The sequence below is a fragment of the Lycorma delicatula genome, chromosome 1, assembly GCF_047948215.1.
Source record: "Lycorma delicatula isolate Av1 chromosome 1, ASM4794821v1, whole genome shotgun sequence".
Classification (NCBI taxonomy): Eukaryota; Metazoa; Arthropoda; class Insecta; order Hemiptera; family Fulgoridae; genus Lycorma; species Lycorma delicatula.
The window spans coordinates 239,056,992-239,082,771 of NC_134455.1; the positions used below are offsets into that span (position 1 = coordinate 239,056,992).

Here is a 25,780-nt window from a genome sequence, read left to right on the forward strand (position 1 = left end):
TTGAATCACTCTGTATATATATATAAAATATACTATTTTTTCAGCCTCTGCAAAGTACAGAATTAGAGAACACTCTTATCTTTACGTTGAAAATGTTTTCTGGCCTAAGCCCATCTTTAGTGAAATTTTTTAATAAATTCTTCATTTGTTTACATTTACACATTAAAATTTAGCTTTTTACATTTTATGTTGTAAAAATTGTTTGTTAATAAAATTTAAAGACATTTTAATAATTCAGAACAAATATTTGTTGTCAAGAGAATGAAAAAGTATTGCAATAACTATTAATTATCCTTATCTTATCTTTATATGCCAACTTAAATAATTTTAATAAGAATGTTCCCTTCAAATTCTGTTTGCAGATTTATAAGGCTGGATTTATGTTTATATCTACTATATATATACAATTTTTCTAAAATTTCCAATTTTTTATTACTATTTTCATGTTCAATAATTACTCTTTCAGTTGTTTCTAAATTTCTAAATTAGTTATGATTATTATTATTATTTATTAAATGATTGGCTACGTTTGAGAAACCTATTTTTTTATTTTTAAATGTTCTAAAATGTTGATTTACTGAACATTTATTTTTTACTTTTTTATTATTATAACATTTTAAATGTTTTATTATATGATTATCAGGTTTATAAGCAGGTTTATATTTTTTATCGTTATATGCGTCACTAAAATCTTATTTGTATAAGAGTATTTTATATAAATATTTTCATTTTTATTTTTATTTATGGATATTAATGTAGTAATGTCTGTGTTATTGAAAAATTCTGGAGTATATTTTCTTATATATTATCTATTAATGACGTATGATATCCATTTTTTATAGCTATATTTTTTATATTATTTATTTTGTTATACATTTCCTGTTTATTGTTTATCCATTTTATTACTGTATTTATTATGTTTTTTAAAAATATTAATATTTGGGACCAAGAATGATTGGAATTCTTGTTTATAATGATTTTATTTGAGGTAGGTTTTTTATATACTTCAGTTATTATTTGATTATTTTGATTTATTTTAATACTCATGTGTAAATAATTTATTTTCTGTTATGTTCCATTTCATATGTAAATTTTAATGTTTACTGATACGATTTTAATTTATTTAAAATTACTTTATGTTCATTATTTATAACTGGTTCATATATAACTAAAATATCATCCACATGTCTGACCCATAATAAAATTTTATATTTGTGATTTATGCCATAGACTATTCTACTTGCAAATTCCTGCTGATAAATTTCTGACATTACAGCAGATAAGAGAAATCCCATGGGTAAAACATTTTGTTGAATATAACAGGTTCCATTAAATTTTAAATAATTCTGCTTGTGTATATTTCTGATTATTGTTATAATGTTATTTATAAATTTTTGGTCTTTGCCTGTTTTTATTAATTTGTTTTCTATTATTAAGATTGTATAATCAATGGGTAAATTTGGGTACATATTAGTTATATCGAAGCTAATCATTTTAGTTTTATTATTAATTTTTAATTTATTAATCAATTTGTACCCTTTTTTTTATTATATTCATATTCTAAATTTATCTTTGATCTAATTACTTATCAGTAATTTTGATAATTATATAACTTGGGGCTGTTTTGAAATTGATTAATGGTCTCATTGGGATATCTTCTTTTTTCAATTTTTACAAAATAAAATGTAAAAAGCTAAAATTTAATGTGTAAATGTAAACAAATGAAGAATTTATAAAAAAAAATATCACCGAAGATGAGCTTAGGCCCAAAAATGTTTTGAACATGAAAAAGTACAGGTAAGAGTGTTCTTTAATTCTGTACTTTGCTAAGGCGGATAAATATTATTTTATATGTAGTTATTTAACGTACAGAGAAAAAAGAAAAATGGACTACAAAAAATTTAATCTAAATAAATTATATATATATAATAAATATTATATTATGTGTGGGCATGTGGTCATGCATATTTATCTACTAAGTATTTAACTCAAAAGAGACCCCCATCACTCAGTAGTTTATACTAAATGTATATTTTTTGTTAAAATGCATATATTGATGTAAGATGGGTAAAATAATGAGGAAGATGTCTTGGTATGACTGGAGCTGGAGTGGGGAGGATTGTTTATTGCCTGAACAGTTGGATATTGTTGTGTAACTTGTGTTTTTTAAAATGTGGTTAACTGTTGAAAAATGGGTATTCATGATTGAGACTTATTTAGAAATAAAATTTCATGTTGTATGTAGATGAAAGTTCAGGGAGAAATATGAAAAGAAAGTATCAGTGAAAAGTGTTATTCAGAAGCTAGTTAAAAAATTTCATGAAACAGCTGGCTCTGTGTTAGACCAGAAACATGCCCGACACAGGTCAATTTTAATGACCTCTTTTAATTTGAACATTCCTTATAAGTTTATTTGAAACATATATAATTTGAAACATATAAAGCATATTACATGAAAAAATGTATAATTTTTTTGAGAAAAAAAAGTTTTTTTTTATGTATATCCATATTCAGTTGTGTCAAATCTTTGTATGTATGTTTGTATGTTTGTGATCATTTAATGATCATATAAACTACTAATCAGTTGATGATTGTCAACTATGATAAAATATAGTTGACGTTTGGCTTTCTTGAAACAAATTGCAAATTAAAAAAAACTCAAATAATCTTTCCTTTGTTATAGGTATTTGAATGTGTCATTAGTTGGGTAAACCATGACCTAGAAACTCGACAAAGCCACTTAGCTGAGTTAATGGAACATGTCCGACTTCCTCTCTTACCTCAAGATTATTTGGTACAAAGAGTTGAGGAAGAACCATTATTAAAGGCAAATTTGCAGTGTCAGTTGGAATTTTTTTCCTTGTATTTTTATGTAATAAAACTATGGCGTAGCTGATTCTTAATTTTTCTAGAATCTATGTTATTGAATTATGTTGTGTAATTTTATTTTAATAATTAATTCTTGAATAAAATATTTTTAAGGTTAGTTGAAAAATTAAAGAACTAATATAAATTGTGTCCATAACTGGAAATAACGACAAATCTTTGCTGATTTACTAATATTACACATTTGTAACATGATGAGGGTTGTTTTGTAATTAAACAGAAAAATGATTGCAAAGAAATAATTATTCAGTGACAGTGAAATTACAGAACTTTTCTAGATATCCCTGGCTACATTTAGACTCTTGTCCTGTGTTTTTATGAATATTCTTATTTCAGTTGTAAAAAATTATTCACCTTGGTGTCTGAACTATTCTTGTACTGCACTCCTGATCCACTCACTGTTGCTGAATAAGGTACTATATGAAAACTCTTAGAAGACTAAGCAAGTAACAAATTTGATGGAGTGAGATCAGGGCTGAAAGGAGGATGCTTCTCGATCTAACTTTTGAATAGCTTCCTGTGTCTTTGAACAGTATGGAGATAGGATTATTGGGTAGAAGAATTATTACTTTTGAGAGAAAACCAGGACGTGTTTCCTCCTTATTGCAGGTTTTATTTTATTTTCTAGCATGTCACAATTATACTCACTGTTAATATTGTATTCACTGTTGATGGTAATTTGTTTTTTCAAATAATTGCAATAATTGGGTCTTTTTAATCCCAAATCTCTGTTAGCATTGCTTTACTGGCTGACCCGTAGGTTTTGAAATGCTTACTGATGGGTGAGCTCTGATGTTTCCATTTCATATTATGATGTTTGAATTCAAGCTCAAAATGACAAATCCAGTTTTATCACAAGTTAAAGCATTACCTTCTGTGAAAAACCATTATGTAAGATCCATACCAATGTGAATTCGGGTGTTATGAATCTGAGTCAACTGTTTCAGACACACCTTGATCTTGATTTGTGGTAATTCAGCTTACCGTTATGGGTAGTGGAATGAACAGTGCTGATATTCCCACTACAAATTACAACAATTCCCCAATTTTTTTTGTTTCTATTCTTGTAAATAAGATCATTCATGTGATTTTGTAAAGTGACAGTTGAAACTTCTTGGTTTTAAGTTTTAAATATTTTTTTTTAAGTGTTGTAATTTTTCCTTGTCCTCATTTTTTCTTTAGTTATTGAATGATTCTTAGATTATTTTCTAGCATCTTTTTCATGATTACATAATTAATGTATTGCTGTAAAATGTTTTGTGCAATTGTATGAATAAGTCAGTTCATTTTAGTAATTACAGTTTTGAAAATCATTACTTATTATTTTTACATTGAAGCAAGGAGTTTATTAAACTATTGACTTCATAGGGTTTTTGTATAAAATCTTCATCATTAATTATTTTTATGCTTTTTCTTTTCTCATTTAACTTAATCATATTGTTACTTACATCTGTTAAAAGACAAATAGAAAATATATATATGTTTATAACCTTTTCGAAACTTAGCAAAATTTCAATGTTCTTTTTTAATTTTCATTTGCCAAAGTTGTTAAATAATTTAAATATATAAAACCGAGTGACTCTTATTTTTATGTGTATAAAACTTCAGATCTTTGTATATTGATAATTTATAAATCACTGAAAAGAATTTCCTTCAAAGCATGTGTGGAAATTTAATTAACAATCTAATTTTGTCTGCCACAGATGCAACAGCGTTCTATCTATACTTGTAAAGCAATCCATGTTACCTTGTAATTATTTTTTAATTGTTCAGTCTTTTGGACAGTTATGCTTTACAATTTTAAATATAAATTTTTTCTTGATTGTTATAGATTTTTTTTTCAAATGCACTTATTTCATTTAGAGTTCACTTTATTTCCCTTTTAGTGCAGAAGATGATAGAAGAAGGTAAGAGATTAATAGAGCAAAACTCAACTGGTGAAGAAACGAAAGCAAATTTTTTTTGGCTTAAAACAAGAAGGTGGTTTCGTACGCAGAAGAAGATGTCACAAAATATTAGAAATTACTGAAAAGTTTTATTGTAATTTATACCAAAATCAGTCAAAATTAGAGTTCACTGTAGAAGAAGAAGTACCAAAAGTTTTATTAGAAGAAGTAACAGGCTATATAATCAGTGAAAAATGGGAAAGTTTCAGGAATATGTATTTCTGCTGAGTCGATTTATGAAGAAGCAGTAGCTACTATCTTTGTCAATGAACATTAAGATAAATTCACAACAAAGTGCATTACAAGGCAACATTATATCACCCATGCTCTTCTCAGCCTGCCTCAAAGAGGTGTAGAAAGCAGGAATGGCAAGAAGAGGGCATACAAATAAATGATGTTTATAAAACCACCTGAGATTTGCAGATGGTGTAGTTCTCTTCTCACCAGAACCCGAAGAACTATAAAGACCCAGACAGGAACTGTTGGTGGCTGGCAAACCCTCTGTTCTAAGGATGAACCTTAAAAAGAGATTGGTCAAGTTTAACAAATTTGCTGAGGAAAGAAGAATTTTTGTTGCTGTAGAAGAGCTTGAACAGGTAGATTATTACATATATCTTGGTCAATGATTGTCAACTGAGGGTGATACAGTTAAAGAAGTTGAACAAGGTAAGCTCGGGTGGCAGGCATTTAGGAGACTTAATATTGTTTTTAAAAAAAAACTCCCCTTTTGTATTAAAAAGAAAGTTTGTGATCAATGCATCCTGCCAGTCATTACTTATGGAAGCAAAATTTGGACATTAACTGAACCCTTCAATCCCTACAAAAGCTGCAGGTAGCAAAAGAAATATAGAGTGATGTATGATTAGAGTTACCCGATGGGATAGGGAGACCTGTAAATGGATCAGAGAACAGATGAAGGTATGGCGGTGCAGGCCATGTAGCAAGAACAACTGATGGCAGATGAACTAAATTAGCACTTAAATGGATGCCACTAGAGGTTAAGTGCTTACAAAAAAAACCAAAGGCTAAAAATTCATTGTTCTCTAGCTTTAAATAAATTTTATAAACAGAATATATATACTTTAAAGATAATTTAGCTCAATGAATTTTATGTAAAGTAAATAGATGAGTAAATTAGTTGCTTGCTGGCTTTTTCTATTGGCCATGCTCACCCTACCCTAAATTTCTTTGCTATGTTACAGGATTCCACAAGATTTTACAAGTTTACAATACTTTCTTACTGCTTCTAATTTTTTACTCATAGTTTCTACAAATGAGGCATTATTTATGCTTAAATGAATAGTATTTATTATTTTTCACATTAATTCTAAATTTTAAAGAAACATTTACTCTGTATTTTAAACAACATAAACAATATAATTTTCACAATGTTTTATATTTTTGGTAGGATTATCAGTATTGATTTAAGTATTACTTAAATCAATTAAAACCTTTCCTAGCATTATCACTCTGACATTCATTGTAAACAAATTCTAGAAAGGGCAGAAAATAACACTCAAATCAAGTATAAACAATAACCTAACCTCCATTAGAAGTATGCAAGAAATGCAGAAAAAGTGAAGTATGAATAAAAGATATGAGCAATTTGCAGCAGCACTTATGGCTCTAAAATATATTTTTGTAAAATAAATAACTGGAGAGACAAATATTGAACTACTGACCAAATTAAAAAGTGTTTGAACTAATGTAGGTTTGTTTATTTAGCAAAAATTCATTACATGTATTTTTATTAGTTATTTTTCAACATATTTTTCAAATTTTAAATGTCCACAGTAGTCAGGTAGAAGTCACAATAAAAAGTAAAAAAATAAATTGTAAAAGAAACTGATATCCAGTTTTTATTTTAATTCTTTGACATACAAAATCATTTACTGTAATCATTATCCATGTTTATAAAAAGCTATGAATTATACTATTTTCTTTTTTTTCAATTTTTTGTTTGTAATTTTTTAGTGTGCTGAATGTAATTCCTCCAATATTGTATGGTTACAGTTTTCATAGACCAAATGTTTTTCTTTGTAGAGACTGACTTTTTGGCTTCCACCAAAATTTTCATATAAATTTTAAAATTTTAATTTTTTGTTGCTACTTCTTGCACTTGCACTTAAATTAGTAGACTGAACTTGTAGTTACAATGATATGTTGGTGATTGTACTACTTTATAGTCCACATTTTTGCCATAACCTAATCAACCTCATATCATTTGAAATTTTATCCCTGTGATCTTTGATCAGGATGAGAAATGCAACTTTTCTCTTTCAGCCATTGCGCCATATATCTGATTTTGGAAGAATAATAAAGCATTTTTCTACTTGAAAAAAATGGTAACTTGTATTCTTAACCTTTCTTAAGTTGAACCGTGCCAAATTTTTTTTCTTCAAATAATACATTTTTCTTAAATTATTTTTTGTGGAAAATTAATTCAATTAGAAACAATATCCATTCTTCCTGATAAGATGAAAATATTTCATGAAATGTTGCATTCAGACAATTACTACTCTAAGTAATAATTATATAATTATATACTCTAAGTAAACATTATAATTGCTTACTTATCTTTTCCAACTGACCTTGAATGTTAAATTTTGCATAAGTTATTGCTAGTACATGCTGATGCTCATAATATAAACAAAAATGATTAGCTATCACACAACAAAATATATTGACATTGGCGTAACTTACATATCTAGTTGTATTATATAATAATCAAATATATGAATATGACACCAGTGATTAGATTTTAATTACATATCTGAGTGATGTTTTAAAATTGTGCAAAATGAAAAAAAATAAAGTCAACAGTGTAATACATATTATCAAACATTAGGTAAATATTAAACAGTAAAATGATATTTTGTAGTCTTGTATGAGACTCATAAATAAAATAGTGCCAATGAAGTGTTGCTGTAAGTGTAGACTATATGATGATTATAAGTGTGTGTGTGTGTGTGTGTGTGTATGAGCGTATAGAGAAATATATTGTTTTTAACAATGTTCAACAGTATTTACTGTGCATTACTTTTCTAATATCACATACAGTAGGCTCTGAAAAAATATCATTATTGTATGTTATTCGTTTGATTTATCTTACTCTACTTGAAAAGTATGTTTTCTATGGAAAAACAGTTATCAAGAGTCATCAGAAATAAAGTGAAACAGAATGGTAGTATTTTATTACTGGGAGCAAAATTACTTGATTTTCCACAGTAGTGGGAGTCAAGAAGTACATTCTGTATTTAACTTTTTAGTTATCTCTGATCGTATTTCATAGTAGATGGAAGCATGCTTTCTTCTTATTTATAATAAAAGTGACTACAGCAGAACAAATGTTGGTACATTTAATGTTTTATTAAGTATATCTCCTGCTCTTTTTTTCTGGTCATCTAGAGTAGGTGATTCTCAACCTTTTTACCTCCATGACCTCCAAAAAGTAAAAAAAAATATGATGAATATTTCACGACCCCCCAACACCGACTCAATGAAACCTAGTTAAAACTATGTAGCTGATTGATAGAAACAGTAAGATCATGCTTGTGTGAAGCGTACAAACATGAGCAATTTACAGGCTCCCATTTGTGTTCCTTGTAATTTGGTCTGCTTGCATAATATTTATTGTGAGAGTGTTGTGTTCAAACATGCATATGATATGTTTGAACACATCTTGCTCTCAGCAGTGTAAAAGAGGCGTAAGGGATTGCAGAACATCAGTTTAGTTTGAAATGTGAAGTGTGTGTCTGGTGTGTTTAAGTTTTTAAAAGTATAATTTCATTGAAAATAATAGAGGTTTTGGTTTTTTATTGTGTGGTCAAAAGGTGTAACTGATTTTTTTTCTTTTCTATTTTTACGCAAAATGGATAGATTTGTTAAAAAACAAAGAAAAACAATCTACATCCAGTGAATCGATTGGTAAAAAAAGAAGCTTTTACAACAGTTAATTTAGATTTTTATTATTTTTACCCCATTGGATGGAAAGTCACAGTTTGCTTTCAAATCCTGTCCAGTGAAAGTATGAAGCCATCAGAATTAATTTGATACTTGGAAACTAAACATCTGGATCATAAAAGCAAACCCTTGGAATTTTTCAAAAGAAAATTACCTACCTTGAGAAATCAACACGCTTATATTTGTAATTCAATCCTTGTAGATAAAAGTACACTTGAAGCATCTTATGTTGTAGCATTAAGAGTAGCTAAGATGTCCAATCCCGGAGGAGGTTTCCTCTGATTGCCTGCTACAATTGATATGGTCAGTGTTTTAATAAGTGTAGAAGAAGCAAAAAAATAGAAAAAAAATACTGCTTTCTAATGATACAGTATCAAGGTGAATTGATGATATGGCTGCCGATGTTCATGATCAGATAATTCAGCACGTGACTCGAAGTGAACTTTTTAGTATTCAATTTGATGAATCAACAGATGTGGCAAATATTTTCCAGTTCTTATATTTTCTAAAATGTGAATGTGATAGGGACAGATCAATAAAAAAAATATGTTGTTTTGCAAATCAGTAAACACCTAGTTATGCAACAGGATAATGTATTTTTGATGTTTTTGTGAAGTTACTAAAAACATAACATAGAATGGACAATATGTATTGCAGTATGTAGTGATGGTGCAAATGTTGCAACATTAAAGGACAGTGGATTTTTGAAAAAATCCACTGTCCATCTTATACCAAGGGTGGAATGGATGCACTGCTTCCCCCACAGACATGCCCTTGACACAAAAAATATGCTGGAAAATCACAAACAAGTTCTTTGTAAAACTGTAAAAATGATTAATCTTATTAAAAGTCAGCCATTACAAAATATGCTGTTTGCTTAACTAAGCAATGAAATAATAGTTTTGCTAAACTATGTGATGAAGTAATAGTTTTGCTAAACTATGCGATGAAATAATAGTTTTCTAGGATAAACAAACACCATTCTCAATGTTTTTTCAGAATGATGAATATATATTGCTGTTGGCTTACTTAGCTTAGCTGATGTATTTTTGCATTTAAATGACTTGAATGTGAATTTATAAGGATGTAATAAAAACAATTTATTAATGACAGTCAAAGTTCATGCTTCCATTAAGAAGCTTTATGATATCTGGATTATTCGCTTTCAAAGCAAAAATTTTGACATGTCTCCACTCACTTCCGATTATATTTTAAAAATTTTTAAGAAGAAGACAGTTTGCATTAAGATGCATTTGTGTGAGCTAAGACTTCAGTTGGTGATGTATTTCCTGGAAGATAAAAATAATCTCTCGAAGAGATGGGTACTGATTCTATCTAGTGATAAACATTGTTGCTGCTGTTAAGTTACTAGTTGAGATTCATAACCAGCTCATCAAAATATCTGCTGATAAAACTGTATGACTACAATTCACATCTGAAGATTTTTTTTTAACTCTGCCTTCTGGAACCAGACCCCAATTAAGCATGAACATGGTTCCAGGAGCTGCCTTTGCCTCTAGCTGCCGGATGAGGGAAACGCCAGGCTCGGCTATGCTGTTCTCTACCTCCATCACCCAGCAACTGGGACTTGGTTCTTTGTGCTTCGCTTCTTACAGGGACACCTCTAAAAGGATGGCCCCGTTGGGACTCAGTCTTTTAGCTTAGGGGCTTGAGAGTTCCTGCACTTCATTACCACCACTGCCCACCCGTGCTAGCACAGCTGAACAGCAGCTCCATACGGAGTTGTCCCTCACCCCGTTGCTTCCCAATATTTCATTTGCAGTATTCCCGACACAAAACCTTTCACAGTGTCGAAGTCCACTGAACTTTGTTGGAACAGTGTTATGTAACATTGTTACACTGATGGTCCCCACTTTAAGATGCCCAGTTACGGCAGTACAGTCGCAGCATTCCTCATCCCACCACAGGCACTGGAATTTAGTCACAGACGTATTGAAATTATTAATAAATTTACCATGTCTTATCTCTGTGAAAAAGATTTTTCATCATGGTTGCACTAAAAACTAAATACAGGTATTGTCTGTTATCACTTGAAAACAATTTGCTTTTGTGTGTTTCTAACATAGATCCATATACTGAAAAACTAATTTATACTGAGAAATTAAGTCATTTTCTTTACAGGTGTATGTAAGTAAAATTTTTATAATAAATTTTTTTTCATAAGATTTCATTATTATTTATATGGTGAAGTTGTAGGTTTATTTCACAATAACCTTTTATATCACTGTGACCCTCAGGTTGAGAAGCCCTGATCTAGAGTAATGAACAATAGTCCTGAGTGGCTGTGAATTCAATAAATAATATCCATTCTTTCATGCACAGATGAAAATGTCCTTGAATTGCTTATTGCATTCAGATTGATAATTTATTTTAATTTGATCTTTTGAAGTTTTGCAGTTGGTTGCCTTTAATGGTGGATATGAATGCATCATCTAATGTTATTTAGTAATAATATACCTACTGAAATAGTAATATATAGAAAAGTAAATGGTCATGAACATTTTATGTGAACTGATTATTTTAATGTTAACATTGCTTTATTTGTTATAGGTAAGGATTATTTAATAGAAGCTTTAAAATACCATCTGCTTAAGGGAGATCAAAAAGTACTGTTTAAAACACCTAGGACAAAACCAAGACAGCCAGTTGGCTTACCAAAAGTAAGATGCAATTGTTATTATTTCTTGATTAGATTAACCAGTCAAATTAGAAAAATTAATGTTTTATCAGCTTTCTTTTATTATTAATTACAGAATATATTTGATTTACTGTGATTGAATAGTACTAGTGGTAAGATGTTTTATGTTTAGTAGACAGAAAATTCCATTGAGTCAATAATATATTGTTTGGTCAGTAAAGAGCTTGCTGATGTTACATAAATTTTCATAGATCAATTCAAATAAGATTAGTACTTGCAACCACTAGTTTTTGAGAATTGCAGTGGTTAATTTTATTCATAAAATCAATCAAACTTGTCCTGTACATGATATTAGATTTAAGAATTTTTTGGAAAAAATAGCCAATTATTATTTTTTTACTTAAGGATTCTTTTGTCATAATCTATAGCACTCTGAAAATACTCTTAAGATTATTAGATTTTCCATCGTAAATTTGTTAACAGTTACCAAATTTTATTTTGCAGATATTTCAGGTGCAGTTTTATTTGTTTTCTGTGTATTTATTAGTTGATGAAATTTAAATGATACTAAAAATAAGTCTGGATTTCAATATTCATATAACGTTTATCAAAATTGAGTATTCACATATTTTTTTGTCACCTTTGTTATAATCTGTATTGATTTTATTGTCTATAAATTTTCACTATTTTTTGTTATTTTATGTAAATATTGTTTTAATTTATTAATACTATCACATTTTATTTTTATTAATTTTATATATTTTTTATTTTAGGGTACTCTAGTCTACATTTTCTTCTAGTTCTTGATGGTTAAATATTGATGCAGATAATATTTTCTCTCTACTTCTAACAAATGTATAATCACATACTGAACTTTATAAAATATTTATATATAATTAAAAATAATATCAATAACATGATATAGTTAGGCAGATTTATTAAAATAATTGTATATTATTAATAAAATCTGTCAATCTCTGGGGTGGAGTGGTAGCGTCTATAACTTATGTAGTTAATAATGAAATTAAAATTGAGAACTGTTTACATTTTTTAAATCTACTACAATTGGGTTTGAATTTTGTATGTTTATCAGTTTTTTTTGTGTGATCTTTTTCCACTTCTATTTCAATTACTTGTAGCTACTTATAATTACATATTTATTGCTTGTTAATTTATAAATATGTTATTTTAATTGAAAATGTTTTTGGTTGTTATTTTTGACTGGTTGTATTTCTGACTAAGAGATCTTTATTTCTTTCTTGGTTAATTTTCTTTTGTTTATATGGTATTTTCAAAATCTCTCATACTCTTATCTATGTTTATCATTTGTTATATTTGAAAAATTTGTTTTGTCTTCTCTTGTGTCTTTTACAGTTTTTCTTTATTTTTGTCCTAGTTTGCTATAGTACAACATTCTATTGTCAGTGTTTTTCTGGCGATAACTTATTTAGTTAATTTTTAGAATGCTGTATAGTAAGATATAATTTGTGTTTTATTCAATACTGTATTCGTCTAATTATGCCCTGGTAATTTTACTATTTAATTTATTTTTAATTTTTTAACTTGCTTAATTAAAACATGTATAATTACTTAGATGTATTTTAAAGGAGACTATCGATTAATGCAGCTTACTAATGTTTATTGTTTTATAAATTTAGGTCCTTTTAGTTGTGGGCGGTCAAGCTCCTAAAGCCATTAGAAGTGTTGAGTGCTATGACTTGAGTTCAGAAACTTGGAGTAATGTAGCTGAGATGCCAGGTAGACGGTGCAGAGCAGGTTTAGTAGTAGTGGGTGGAAAGGTTTATGCAGTTGGAGGTTTTAATGGATCATTACGGGTTCGGACAGTGGATGTGTATGATGCTGCTGTTGATCAGTGGACTTCTTGTGCTGGAATGGAGGCTAGAAGATCTACTTTGGGTGTGGCTGTCCTTAATGGCTGTATATATGCAGTAAGTAGGAAATTATCCATATTTTTTTTTTTATAAATAAATATTTTCTTTGATTTGGAGGAGAGTATTTCAGATGCTGGTTTTTAATTATCGTATTAAATATTTGTAATTACCTCTATGATAATTTCATCTATTGCTTAGAAAAATAGTTTTTTTTTTGTCTTCAGTCATTTGACTGGTTTGATGCAGCTCTCCAAGATTCCCTATCTAGTGCTAGTCGTTTCATTTCAGTATACCCTTTACATCCTACATCCCTAACAATTTGTTTTACATATTCCAAACATGGCCTGCCTACACAATTTTTTCCTTCTACCTGTCCTTCCAGTATTAAAGCGACTATTCCAGGATGCCTTAGTATGTGGCCTATAAGTCTGTCTCTTCTTTTAACTATATTTTTCCAAATGCTTCTTTCTTCATCTATTTGCCGCAATACCTCTTCATTTGCCACTTTATCCACCCATCTGATTTTTAACATTCTCCTATAGCACCACATTTCAAAAGCTTCTAATCTTTTCTTCTCAGATACTCCGATTGTCCAAGCTTCACTTCCATATAAAGTGACGCTCCAAACATATACTTTCAAAAATATTTTCTTGACATTTAAATTAATTTTTGATGTAAACAAATTATATTTCTTACTGAAGACTCGTTTTGCTTGTGCTATTCAGCATTTTATATTGCTCCTGCTTCGTTCATCTTTAGTAATTCTACTTCCCAAATAACAAAATTCTTCTACCTCCATAATCTTTTCTCCTCCTATTTTCACATTCGGTAGTCCATCTTTGCTATTTCTACTACATTTCATTACTTTTGTTTTGTTCTTGTTTATTTTCAAGCGATAGTTCTTGCATAGGACTTCATCTATTCCGTTCATTGTTTCTTCTAAATCCTTTTTACTCTCGGCTAAAATTACTATATCATCAGCAAATCGTAGCATCTTTATCTTTTCACCTTGTACTGTTACTCCGAATCTAAATTGTTCTTTAACATCATTAACTGCTAGTTCCATGTAAAGATTAAAAAGTAACGGAGATAGGGAACATTCTTGTCGAACTCCCTTTCATATTACGGCTTCTTTCTTATGTTCAATTATTACTGTTGCTGTTTGGTTCCTGTACATGTTAGCAATTGTTCTTCTATCTCTGTATTTGAACCCTAATTTTTTTAAAATGCTGAACACTTCCAGTCAACGTTATCGAATGCCTTTTCTAGGTCTATAAACGCCAAGTATGTTGGTTTTTTTTTCTTTAATCTTCCTTCTACTATTAATCTGAGGCCTAAAATTGCTTCCTTTGTCCCTATACTTTCCTGAAACCAAATTGGTCTTCTCCTAACACTTCTTCCACTCTCCTCTCAATTCTTTTGTACAGAATTCTAGTTAAGATTTTTGATGCATGACTAGTTAAACTAATTGTTCTGTATTCTTCATATTTATCTGCCCCTGCTTTCTTTGGTATCATGACTGTAACACTTTTTTTGAAGTCTGACGGAACTTCCTCTTTTCCATAAATATTACACACCAGTTTGTATAATATATCAATCGCTTCCTCACCTGCACTGCGCAGTAATTCTACAGGTATTCCGTCTATTCCAGGAGCCTTTCTGCCATTTAAATCTTTTAATGCTCTCTTAAATTCAGATCTCAGTATTGTTTCTTCCATTTCATCCTCCTCAACTTCCTCTTCTTCCTCTGTAACACCATTTTCTAATTCATTTCCTCCATATAACTCTTCAATATATTCCACCCATCTATCGACTTTACCTTTCGTATTATATATTGGTGTACCATCTTTATTTAACACATTATTAGATTTTAATTTATGTACCCCAAAATTTTCCATAACTTTCATGTATGCTCCGTCTATTTTACCAATGTTCATTTGTCTTTCCACTTTTGAATACTTTTCTTTAATCCACTCTTCTTTCGCCAGTTTGCACTTCCTGTTTATAGCATTTCTAAAAAGTCGATAGTTCCTTTTACTTTCTTAATCACTAGCATTCTTATATTTTCTACGTTCATCCATCAGCTGCAATATATCGTCTGAAACCCAAGGTTTTCTACTGGTTCTCTTTGTTCCGTCTAAGTTAGCTTCTGCTGATTTAAGAATTTCCTTTTTAACATTCTCCCATTCTTCTTCTACATTTTCTACCTTATCTTTTTTACTCAGACCTCTTGCGATGTCCTCCTCAAAAATCTTCTTTACCTGCTCTTCCTCAAGCTTCTCTAAATTCCACCGATTCATCTGACACCTTTTCTTCAGGTTTTTAAACCCCAATCTACATTTCATTATCACCAAATTATGGTCGCTATCAATGTCTGCTCCAGCGTAAGTTTTGCAGTCAACAAGTTGATTTCTAAATCTTTGCTTAACCATGATATAATTTATCTGATACCTTATCCTTATTACAATGATTCTATCGCTATGCGTTTTGAAATATTCTACTCATTTCCCTAACTTCTTGTTCATTATGAAACCTACTCCTGTCTGCCCATTATTTGAAACTGAGTTAATTATTCTAAAATCACCTGACCAAAAGTAGTCGCCTTCCTCTTCCCACCGAACCTCACTAATTCCTACTACATCCACATTTATCCTATCCATTTCCCTTTTTAAATTTTCTAGCCTACCAACCTTTTTTAAACTACTAACATTCCACGCTCCGACTCGTAGAATGATATTTTTTAATTTTCTGGTGACCCCTTCCTTAGTAGTCCCCACTCGGAGATCCGAACGGGAGACTAGTTTACCTCCGGAATATTTTACCAAGGAAGGCGCCTCCATCATTTCTATATGAAAATGCAGAGGGCCACATTTTCTTGGGAAAAAAGCAGCTGTAGTTTTCCATTGCTTTCAGCTGCGCAGTACTCAGAGGACTGAGTGATGTTGATATGGCCGTTTAAGTCATTCTGACTCACGCCCCTAACAACTACTGAAAGAGTTGCTGCCCTCTTTCAGGAATCATTCCTTAGTCTGGCTCTCAACAGGTACCTCTCCGATATGGTTGCACCTTCGGTCCAGCTACTCTGTATCACTGAGCACTCAAGCCCCCTCACCAACGGCAAGGTCTCATGATTCAAAGAGGAGGAAAAATAGTTATGGAATTATTAATGACATGATTATGTGTTGATGTGAGCAGTATAAAAATTCCAAGTTCGACTGTGATTTACATGTTAAGAAAATAAAATTGTTCTCATTTTAATATATAATTATTTTTATTAGCAGAAAAAATTCAATATCAGATTTTTTGATAAAACATAAAATTAGTTACATATTTTTCTAAATGCTGAAAAATACTTTTCCTGATTAGCAAATTTTTGATTAGCAACAGATTATTTCAAGAATTGTGAAGTTTTTAAGAGCTTCTGTTAATGATATGTATCATAAATATAGTCTGAAATCATAACTGTTAAACTGAGGAGTTGTAAAAATGGTCATTGATGAAAATGGCGTAAGAAGTAATTAGACAACAATTGTATTTAAAAAAAAATTTATTCTGAATCTATATTTAGATGTTCCTTTTCAAAGTAGTCTCCCTTCAGTGCAACAAACTGCTTCCTGTGCTTGATCACTTTTTGAATATGAAATCCATTCCTTCTTGTGAAACAATTTTGCATTTCACTTTCACAGCTTTTATGACCTCTACATTCATCTCAAATTTTCACACTTTCAGGCTCTTAGTCAGTTCTGGAAACAGCCAGAAGTCAAATGAAACTAGACTCTGGGCTGTATGGTTGGTGAGGAACCATTTTAATTTTTTTTCATTTAAAATTTCACTAACAGTGTTGTGGGGACATACATTATCATGATGCAACAGAAGTTTAATCTTTTTCCAGGGTGTTTTTTTCTGAAGTGAGTCAGCATTATCTTTTAACATATTGATGTACCAGAGGGCATTTACAGTTGTCTCTGTATACTTGATGTTGGTAAATAAATCTTTTATGATTAAAAATGATGAAGATCATCGTGACTTTACTTGCATTGCACGGAGCTTTCACTTTTTTTTGAGATGGTGAAGAAGTTGAATTCCATTGGGAGCTTTATTGTTTCATCTAGGATCACAATGGAACATCTGAGATTTGTCAGTTGTTAACACATTATGAAAAAAGCCTGTCCCTTCCTTCTTGTAGTGTGCCAACAATTCTTAGCATATAAGTATGTGATACTCTTTGGTCAGGTGTTAAAGAGCTGTGAAACTCAACAACATACATGTTCTATATGCATTCACACATCCAGAATATTGTGAGCACTGCTTTTTGGGATATGTAACAGTTCTGCCAACTGCTGCTTACTAGTGTTATGATGATCTGGAATGATACTTGCTATGTTCACCATAACGTGAATATATTATGTTGACATGCTCAGTCAACCCATTCTTACCATGCCTTCCATGGTGTCCTGTATGGCCAAAAATGCTGCATGCTGATGAAAATATCTTGCTGTGACACATTCTTCATTGAATACTTCTTTCAACATTTTGTACCTTTTGGAAGCAGATTTTTTAAGTGGGCAGAGAACTGACTCATGTAATGTTGAAGGATATTTTTTCCATGACGGGCGGTTAGCTAACATGCTTTACACAAACAGTCACTAAGAGTCTATGATTACAACAATCAACTTGAAATAGATACGGGAAGTAGGCAACACATCTGGATACATGCAGGACTGACACTTTGTGCACTATAAATTTTCCTATAAAAATCAGTCTCATTACTTTTTGGATCACCCTCATAATTTACACCTTTTTTAAATTTATTAATTATGCAACATAATTTATATGTATTTTGCTACTTTTTAATATAAACTCAGAATATTTTTGAGTACTATTTTCTGTTTTAATGTTGTATAACCAGTTAATTTTTTATAATTTTATGTTTTTCTAATGTTTTTTTTTGTATGATGAAGCCTTCAAATGTAACCATATTGATTTTTGCATTAAACAAATTACTTTAAATTGTACCAAAAACCTCAAAAACGGTTGTTTATTTGAAATTATAAATAATTATTAATATTTTCCACTATTTTGTAATATTTTTGTTAGTTCTTGAAAAATAAATTAGTTTCTTACCTTCATGAAATTTTTTTTTCAAACTTCAAATAACACCCTCACATGTTTCAGGTATAATATATTCTAATGCATGAGCAAAAATAGCTGTGCTAATCTTTAAGGCTTTGGAGCTTCTTCCATTGTTGAAAAATGAAGAGTCATTGCTATCAGTCATTTTTGAACAGATATGAGTATTGCCATTGATGTTTAATTTTCATATAAAGAATACAACTAAATTTAATAAATCAAGAAAAAGAATACTGTTCATTTTCAAGTAATTTTTAGAATCTTCTTGAGTAATATCCTCCTATAATTCTGTTAAGCGTTTCTATCGGATCGACCTCTCTGCTAACTGTTCAAGAGGGAGTGGGGGCAGTCTATTGCCAGTCGTGTTCCAGTTGCCGACTCGGATAGTCCAGTGCTGTTACTAAACGTATTCTAAATGTAAACTTAAACATAAATTTAAACGACATGCTGTTTCCTTATACTGTATATATGTTATACAAATTCAATAGACACAAGTTATAACTTATTGCGTGAATATCTATTTCACGTTGCATTATTTCTCAAACATTTTTTGGTGACCCCGACGTGATTATTTAAACGATTATATTAAACGAAGTTTCGAAACGATAGTTAAATGAATTTAATGAACAGTTCGCTTTCAAGATTAAGTGTGTATTTAAACGGAAGTGTATTAAATTAGTTCCAGCTTTTCCACTTAATTAACTATTTAGTCTTGAGTGCTGTGTATAAACGTGTTTACGTTCACCATTTACGCGAAGATAAACGTTCGACGTATGGCTATTCAAAATCGGATCTTCCAGCAATATCAACTCAGATCGCATTTTGTTTCTACACCTATGTCTTCATCTATGCTTCTAGACATTCGCAAAACATAGGTAGTCAAATCTTTCTTCTACTTACGTTAGTTTGGCCAATGTGTCAGGTTCTGGTGAGAAAGATACGCATTATTCGACGCAAGTCAAGTCATATTTTATAATTTATATCTGTAAGTAATGAAAGTTAATTTATTGTACCTTAACATTGACGCAAGCCACTTACGTAAAGTATTTAAGCTTATGTTCAGTATTGTTTAAATATTGCATTAGTTTCAGTTGTGAATCTGTTGTTACCTAAGTTTTTCACATTTCTATTTTTTATTATTTACTTGTCTCAGTATACATTTTTGTTTAACACGTTTGTTATATTTTTCGTTATTGTGTCCATAATTTCAAGTTCAACCTTGTATGAGGTCAAGTCGTGTATTAAATATTAAGAGTTTAATGCTACTTAATTGTTATTTTAAACAGATTTTATTTTGTTTTTCTTAGTTTTCTGTACACTCAGTTAATTTTAACGATCTAAATTTCTCTTATCAGTGTTTATCGTTAAGTAATGAAATTCCGACGGGGAGTCTTATTCTTTAAGACTTTGGGGGTTGGCGTCCCCACGGGCCTAGCCTCCGCAGCTTTTCTTCCCACTATACAATGAGCTGCGGAACATTTTACATTTTACACATATACTACACCAAGAACACTACATAAATTACAACATACACACATACACAATTACACAACAACAACCTACACTGATATTTCTTCCATTTACACTCGGTGGTGTTGCGACATCTTACGAAACGCAACCGTAACCCAAGGTGGGAACAAATCGTGCCGATGGGTGAATGGCTCTACGTAATGAGTCTCGAACGATGTCCTCTGGGCACCAGGGCGAACCCAGTTGTATTTAGCTCTAGCTCCAGTACGCGTGCGCTCTGCTGGAGTGGTCCATTTTTCGCCGGTACTCGTGGGACCAAAATTTCAGTTCCAATAATAAACACTATGATGGTTGGTGGTCCATCTGAAAAAACCACCAATTTAAGTCTTGCGAAGAGACCTCGATCAGCTTCGTCTGACGAGGATAAAAGTCCTACTGAACAGAATTTCTTAAAATCAAAATATAAAAATATCAGATTCATTGTACTCAGAAATAGTCAGGAAGGTGGCTCCCTTCAAAAGGTCTCACCGTTTTTAATAAACAAAACCATAACAGGTGCAAGTGGCTCCCCGAAGAATATCAGGAAATTACGCGACGGATCGATTCTGGTTGAAACATTCAACGATGAGCAGAGTCGATCTATCTTACGTCTCCGTAATATGGGTGGCATAAATATAAGCGCAGAATGCCACAAAACGCTAAATACGAGCCGGGGTGTAATTTTTTGTAGAGACCTTCTGGATATAGATATCTCTGAAATAGTTGACGAGCTGTGCCACCAAGATGTTGTTGAGGTGAAACGTATAATGAAACGGCAGAACGGAACAGAAGAACCGACACCGTCTCTTATATTAACATTCAGTCTCCCTGTTCCACCAGAAAAGATCAAAGTGGGTTACCTCTCGGTTCGGGTACGACCATTCATACCCAACCCACGGCGATGTTTCAGATGCCAAGGTTTTGGTCATACTACAACATCTTGCACGAAAACTGAGATCTGTGCTCGATGTGGTAAAGAAGGTCACAACGACACTAACTGCGAAGAAAGTGAAAAATGTGCAAACTGCAGTGGTCCACATACAGCCCGCTCCCGAGATTGCCCAACTTTTAAAGAAGAAAAGGCAATTCTCAAAATCTGTACGGAGCAAAAACTATCTTTTCCGGCTGCACGTAGAGAATATAAAAAGATAAACAACTCACGGAACCTGGTTAAACCAGACGTATCTTTTGCCACCGCTACAACTAAACAAATTCCTACAAATGCTAATAATCAGCAGTGCGGATCCTGCAATGAGCTTAAAAAACTTGTTCAGATGCTATCTGATCAAGTAGCTTCACTTACAGCCACTATCTCAGAGCTGACAAAAATGAATCAAAAGTCCTCCATCGCAGCTAGTGAATCAAACAGTATGATACATACGAAAGTTCCTATTCCCAAAATCGTACCGCCACGAATAGCGACTATCACAGCTGGCAGTAAGCCACCTAATAAGCTCCCCGTAAAGGGAACCCACGTAACTATCTCTTCTGGGATGTCAACTACAGCATCCCATTCAAATAAATCTCCTCCACCATCTCCTCATATACTGGAGGATATGGTTGAAGAACCACCCGACCCTAGGGCATCGGAGTTCTTTAAAATAAAAAATTCAAAAAAGAAAAACCGAATCACGTACAACTAATATTTATATAGTTTCCGAAATTTATTTTTTTATTTGCTTTTTACACTTATGAACATTATTCAGTGGAATGTTAGAGGTATTCGGTCCCGCATTGAAGATATTAGAGTACTGGCGCACACACATGATCCACTAATCATGTGTTTCCAGGAAACTCACCTCCTACAACATGACCGAATTACATTTAGAGGATACTTCTGCGAGAGATACGACTGCCTAGTAGACAGTAGGGAGAGTGGTGGAGTAGCGATTTTCATGAAGAATGGGGTGTCAGCTACAAGAATTCAACTAACCACTGTCATTCCTGCTATTGCAGTAAAGGTCACTATTCCCTTCAAATTGCATATCTGCAATCTGTATCTCTCACCGAACACTGTGTTCAGTGCTTTAGATGTCTCAAATCTCCTTACACAAATACCATCTCCATCGTTAATAGTAGGAGACTTCAATGCCCATCATATTTCCTGGGGCTCAACCTTCTGCTCCACTCGAGGAAATATGATAAACAGATTGAGACAAGATTTTGACCTTTGCCTACTGAATAATGGATCACACACATTTATGTCCTTATCAACTGGTGCTGTATCTAACCTTGATCTTTCCATATGCTCACCGAATGTACTCCTTCATTTTAATTGGTCGATTTGTGATGACTATCACGGCAGTGATCATAGACCAATTATTATTAGTTTCGGTTTAGACTGCGAGATTAAAAGAATGCCACGGAGATGGATTGTTGAAAAGGCAGATTGGAACGGATACTGTAAAGCATTCCAATCTCAGTATGACGATGGAGCGAACATCCTCGACCAATATTCTTCTTTTACGTCCATGATACTTAAGAATGCCAACAGATATATCCCACAAACATCGGGTAATCCTAGACGTCCTTTCGTTCCATGGTGGAACGATGAATGCAAAATTGCTATTAGGAATCGACGGCAGGCACTACGTAAATTTAATCGTAGGCCCACAACAGAACATCTAAATTTATACCGCAGGGCTAGAGCGGTGTGCCGTCGAGTATTCTTGGACGCTAAGAGGAATTCATGGACGAAATACGTGAGCACTATCTCGCGCACTACTTCCACGTCTACTGTATGGAAGAAAATTCGTGCAATCTTCGGATCACCGAAACAATCTATTCTTGGTCTTATTGATGAAGGAGAACTCCTTTCATCATCCTCGGAAGTGGCAAATAGTCTAGCAAAATCTTTCCGCTCGGTGTCTCTCACCTCATCATATAATTACAATTTTCAACGGTACAAGATACAAATGGAGGTGTTGTCGTTAAACATTGGTGATTCGGTTGGTGAATTAAACACTCCATTCGTATTTAAAGAATTGTTACATGCACTTAAAAATTCACGGGACACTTCCCCTGGACCGGACAACATTCGCCTTTCCATGCTTTCACACCTTCCTAATTCGGCACTACAACAACTTTTGAATATTTTCAACGGTATATTCTCCGAACAAGTCTTCCCACCTGGCTGGTCAGAAGCATTTATTATACCAGTACTAAAACCTGGTAAAGACCAAACGAACCCCTCAAGCTATCGCCCTATTTCATTAACAAGCGTGTTGTGTAAAATAATGGAGAGAATGGTAAACCGCAGACTTACTTGGTACTTGGAGAAACATGGCTTTCTATCTCCAGAACAGTGTGGTTTTCGACAAGGACGATCTTCCATTGACCATTTAGTGTCACTAGAAACAGCCATACAAAACGCTTTCCTCAATCGGCAACACCTCGTCGCTATCTTCTTTGATATAAAAAAGGCGTATGATACAGCCTGGCGACGTGGTATTCTTAACACTCTCCAAAAATGGGGAATCAAGGGCAATATGCTTGCTTTTATCCGGGGATTCATAAATCACCGAACGGCTCGTGTTCGTGTAGATGATTCGCTCTCAGATAGTGTCATCTTGGAGAATGGAGTGCCCCAAGGTAGTGTATTAAGTGCCACCTTATTTTCTGTAGCCATAAATGATATTACCAAATGTGTTCAGGCTCCTGTCACATACTCTCTATTCGCTGACGACTTTGCTATCTACATTGCAAGCCGTTCGGCACCTACAGCAGAGAGACTACTGCAGAACACTATATATCACCTTGAAGCTTGGTCCAGGATTACTGGTTTCACATTTTCAACCGAAAAAACAAAATGTGTAGTTTTTTCTCGGCTACGAAACCCTTCTATTCCGCAAATTTTTCTGAACGGTGAGACTATTACTATCTCTAATTACGTTAAGTTTTTAGGTTTAATTTTTGATAGTCGTCTTACTTGGGTCAAACATTTAAAAGAATTGAAAATAAAATGTTCCAAAATTTTAGATATGATGCGAGTCCTTACTAACACCAAGTGGGGAGCCGATAGATCATGTATGATACATTTTTACTATTCCTTTGTTCGCTCCCGTTTAGATTACGGTTGTGTGGCCTACTCATCAGCTCGTCAAACCGTGCTTAAAATGCTGGATAGTGTACATCATGCTTTCCTTCGGCTTGCTACAGGCGCGTTTAGATCAAGTCCTGTCGCAAGCTTACTTGTAGACTGTGGTGAACCATCACTTTGGGATAGACGAGACCAGCTCTTATTATCTTATTTTGCTCGTCTCAGAGGACAGCCAAATCACCCGGTTCTTGAGTCAGTCCTTAAAAATCCTAATCTAGGAAAGTATGAGGATCATCCACGTCGTACTGCACCTGTAGGTATCCGTACCTGGCGTCTGCTGCAGCATATAAATGTTGACACACCGTCATTCTTTCCTATGTACCCTTGCTCATATCCTCCATGGGAAATAAACCTCATAAATTTTAATTTTGACCTGACTACATGTAATAAACAATCAACACCATCTATCGTCTTTCAGCAGATGTTTCAGTGTGTTCTCTCCAAGACGAAACCAGACGCGGTTGTATACACTGATGGATCGAAACAAAACGATACGGTTGGGTGTGCTTTTGTTGTCAATGAGAGAACTTATATGTTTGGTCTCCCCAGTATTACGAGTGTGTTTACCGCTGAACTATATGCTATAAATAAGGCTCTAAACATCATTAACCCTAAATATAGAAAAATTCTTATTTGCAGTGACTCGTGTAGTGCTCTCCAAGCCTTAAAGAACTTTTATTCCAAACATCCTATCGTCATTGAAATTTACAACGCAATCGCTGAGTTGAATAATCGCAACACAGAATTAAGTTTTTGCTGGGTCCCTAGCCACGTAGGGATTCCAGGTAATGAACATGCAGATTCCGCTGCCAAAGAAGCATGTAACCAGCCTCCTTTCACCACCCGAGTTGCTACTTCTGATTTCATTAACTATGTAAAACAATTATTAAGAACAAGGTGGCAAGGTGATTGGACAGCTACTGTCGATAATAAACTCCGTCAGATTAAAGATTCTGTGTTACCATGGAAATCCTCATACAGAAAACCCCGGCGTGAGGAAGTAGTACTCTGTCGATTGCGGATAGGACACACGAGAGTCACACACGAGTACCTGTTTACAAGAGGACAACCACCTCTATGCGCAAGATGCAACTGCCGCGTGACTGTGCGCCACATACTCGTGGACTGCATATGTTATGCGGCATTGCGTCGTAAATTTAAAATTCCTAGTAACATCCGTGGTATCTTGCGTGACGATAAGGAGGTTTTAAACCGCATGTTTATATTTTTACGTAGTATAGGGTTAATGCAAAAAATTTAATAAGTATGTATTCTTTAGTAATTGTATGTATTGTCCTATGTATTGTTTTGTTATCCGAGTAGGGAGCCTTTTACACTCCCTATCGGATTTTTTTGTATTTTTTGTATGTTTTTTAAATTCGTCTGTGATATTAGTTATAAGATTTTTGTGATATTAGTTTTAAGTTTTATCTCCTTTTTTAGTTTTAAGTTTTATTTATTTTTAATGATAGTTTTTAACGTAGTTTTAAGTTTTATTTATTTTTAATGTGATAGTTTTTAACATAGCTTTAAGTTTTATTTATTTTTAATGTGATAGTTTTTAACAGCGTTTTAAGTTACATATTAGTGTTTTTGTTATCCGAGAATGGGCCTTTTACACCCATTCCGGATTTTGTTTCTGTGATAGTAGTTTTAAGTTTTAATTTTATCTAAAAACCTAAAATTATTTTTATTT

General features: G+C 32.5%; 1 protein-coding gene across 2 annotated transcripts in view; it reads left to right on the forward strand.

The window, feature by feature from the left end:
• kel (kelch protein) overlaps positions 1–25,780 on the forward strand; it is an 88,003-nt gene that overhangs the window by 40,353 nt on the left and 21,870 nt on the right. For both annotated transcript variants that reach the window (XM_075374683.1, XM_075374691.1), the window contains exons 6-8: positions 2,684–2,840; positions 11,367–11,476; positions 13,113–13,403. In XM_075374683.1, coding sequence (XP_075230798.1) covers positions 2,684–2,840; positions 11,367–11,476; positions 13,113–13,403 — 558 coding nt within the window. The remainder of the gene's footprint in view (positions 1–2,683; positions 2,841–11,366; positions 11,477–13,112; positions 13,404–25,780) is intronic.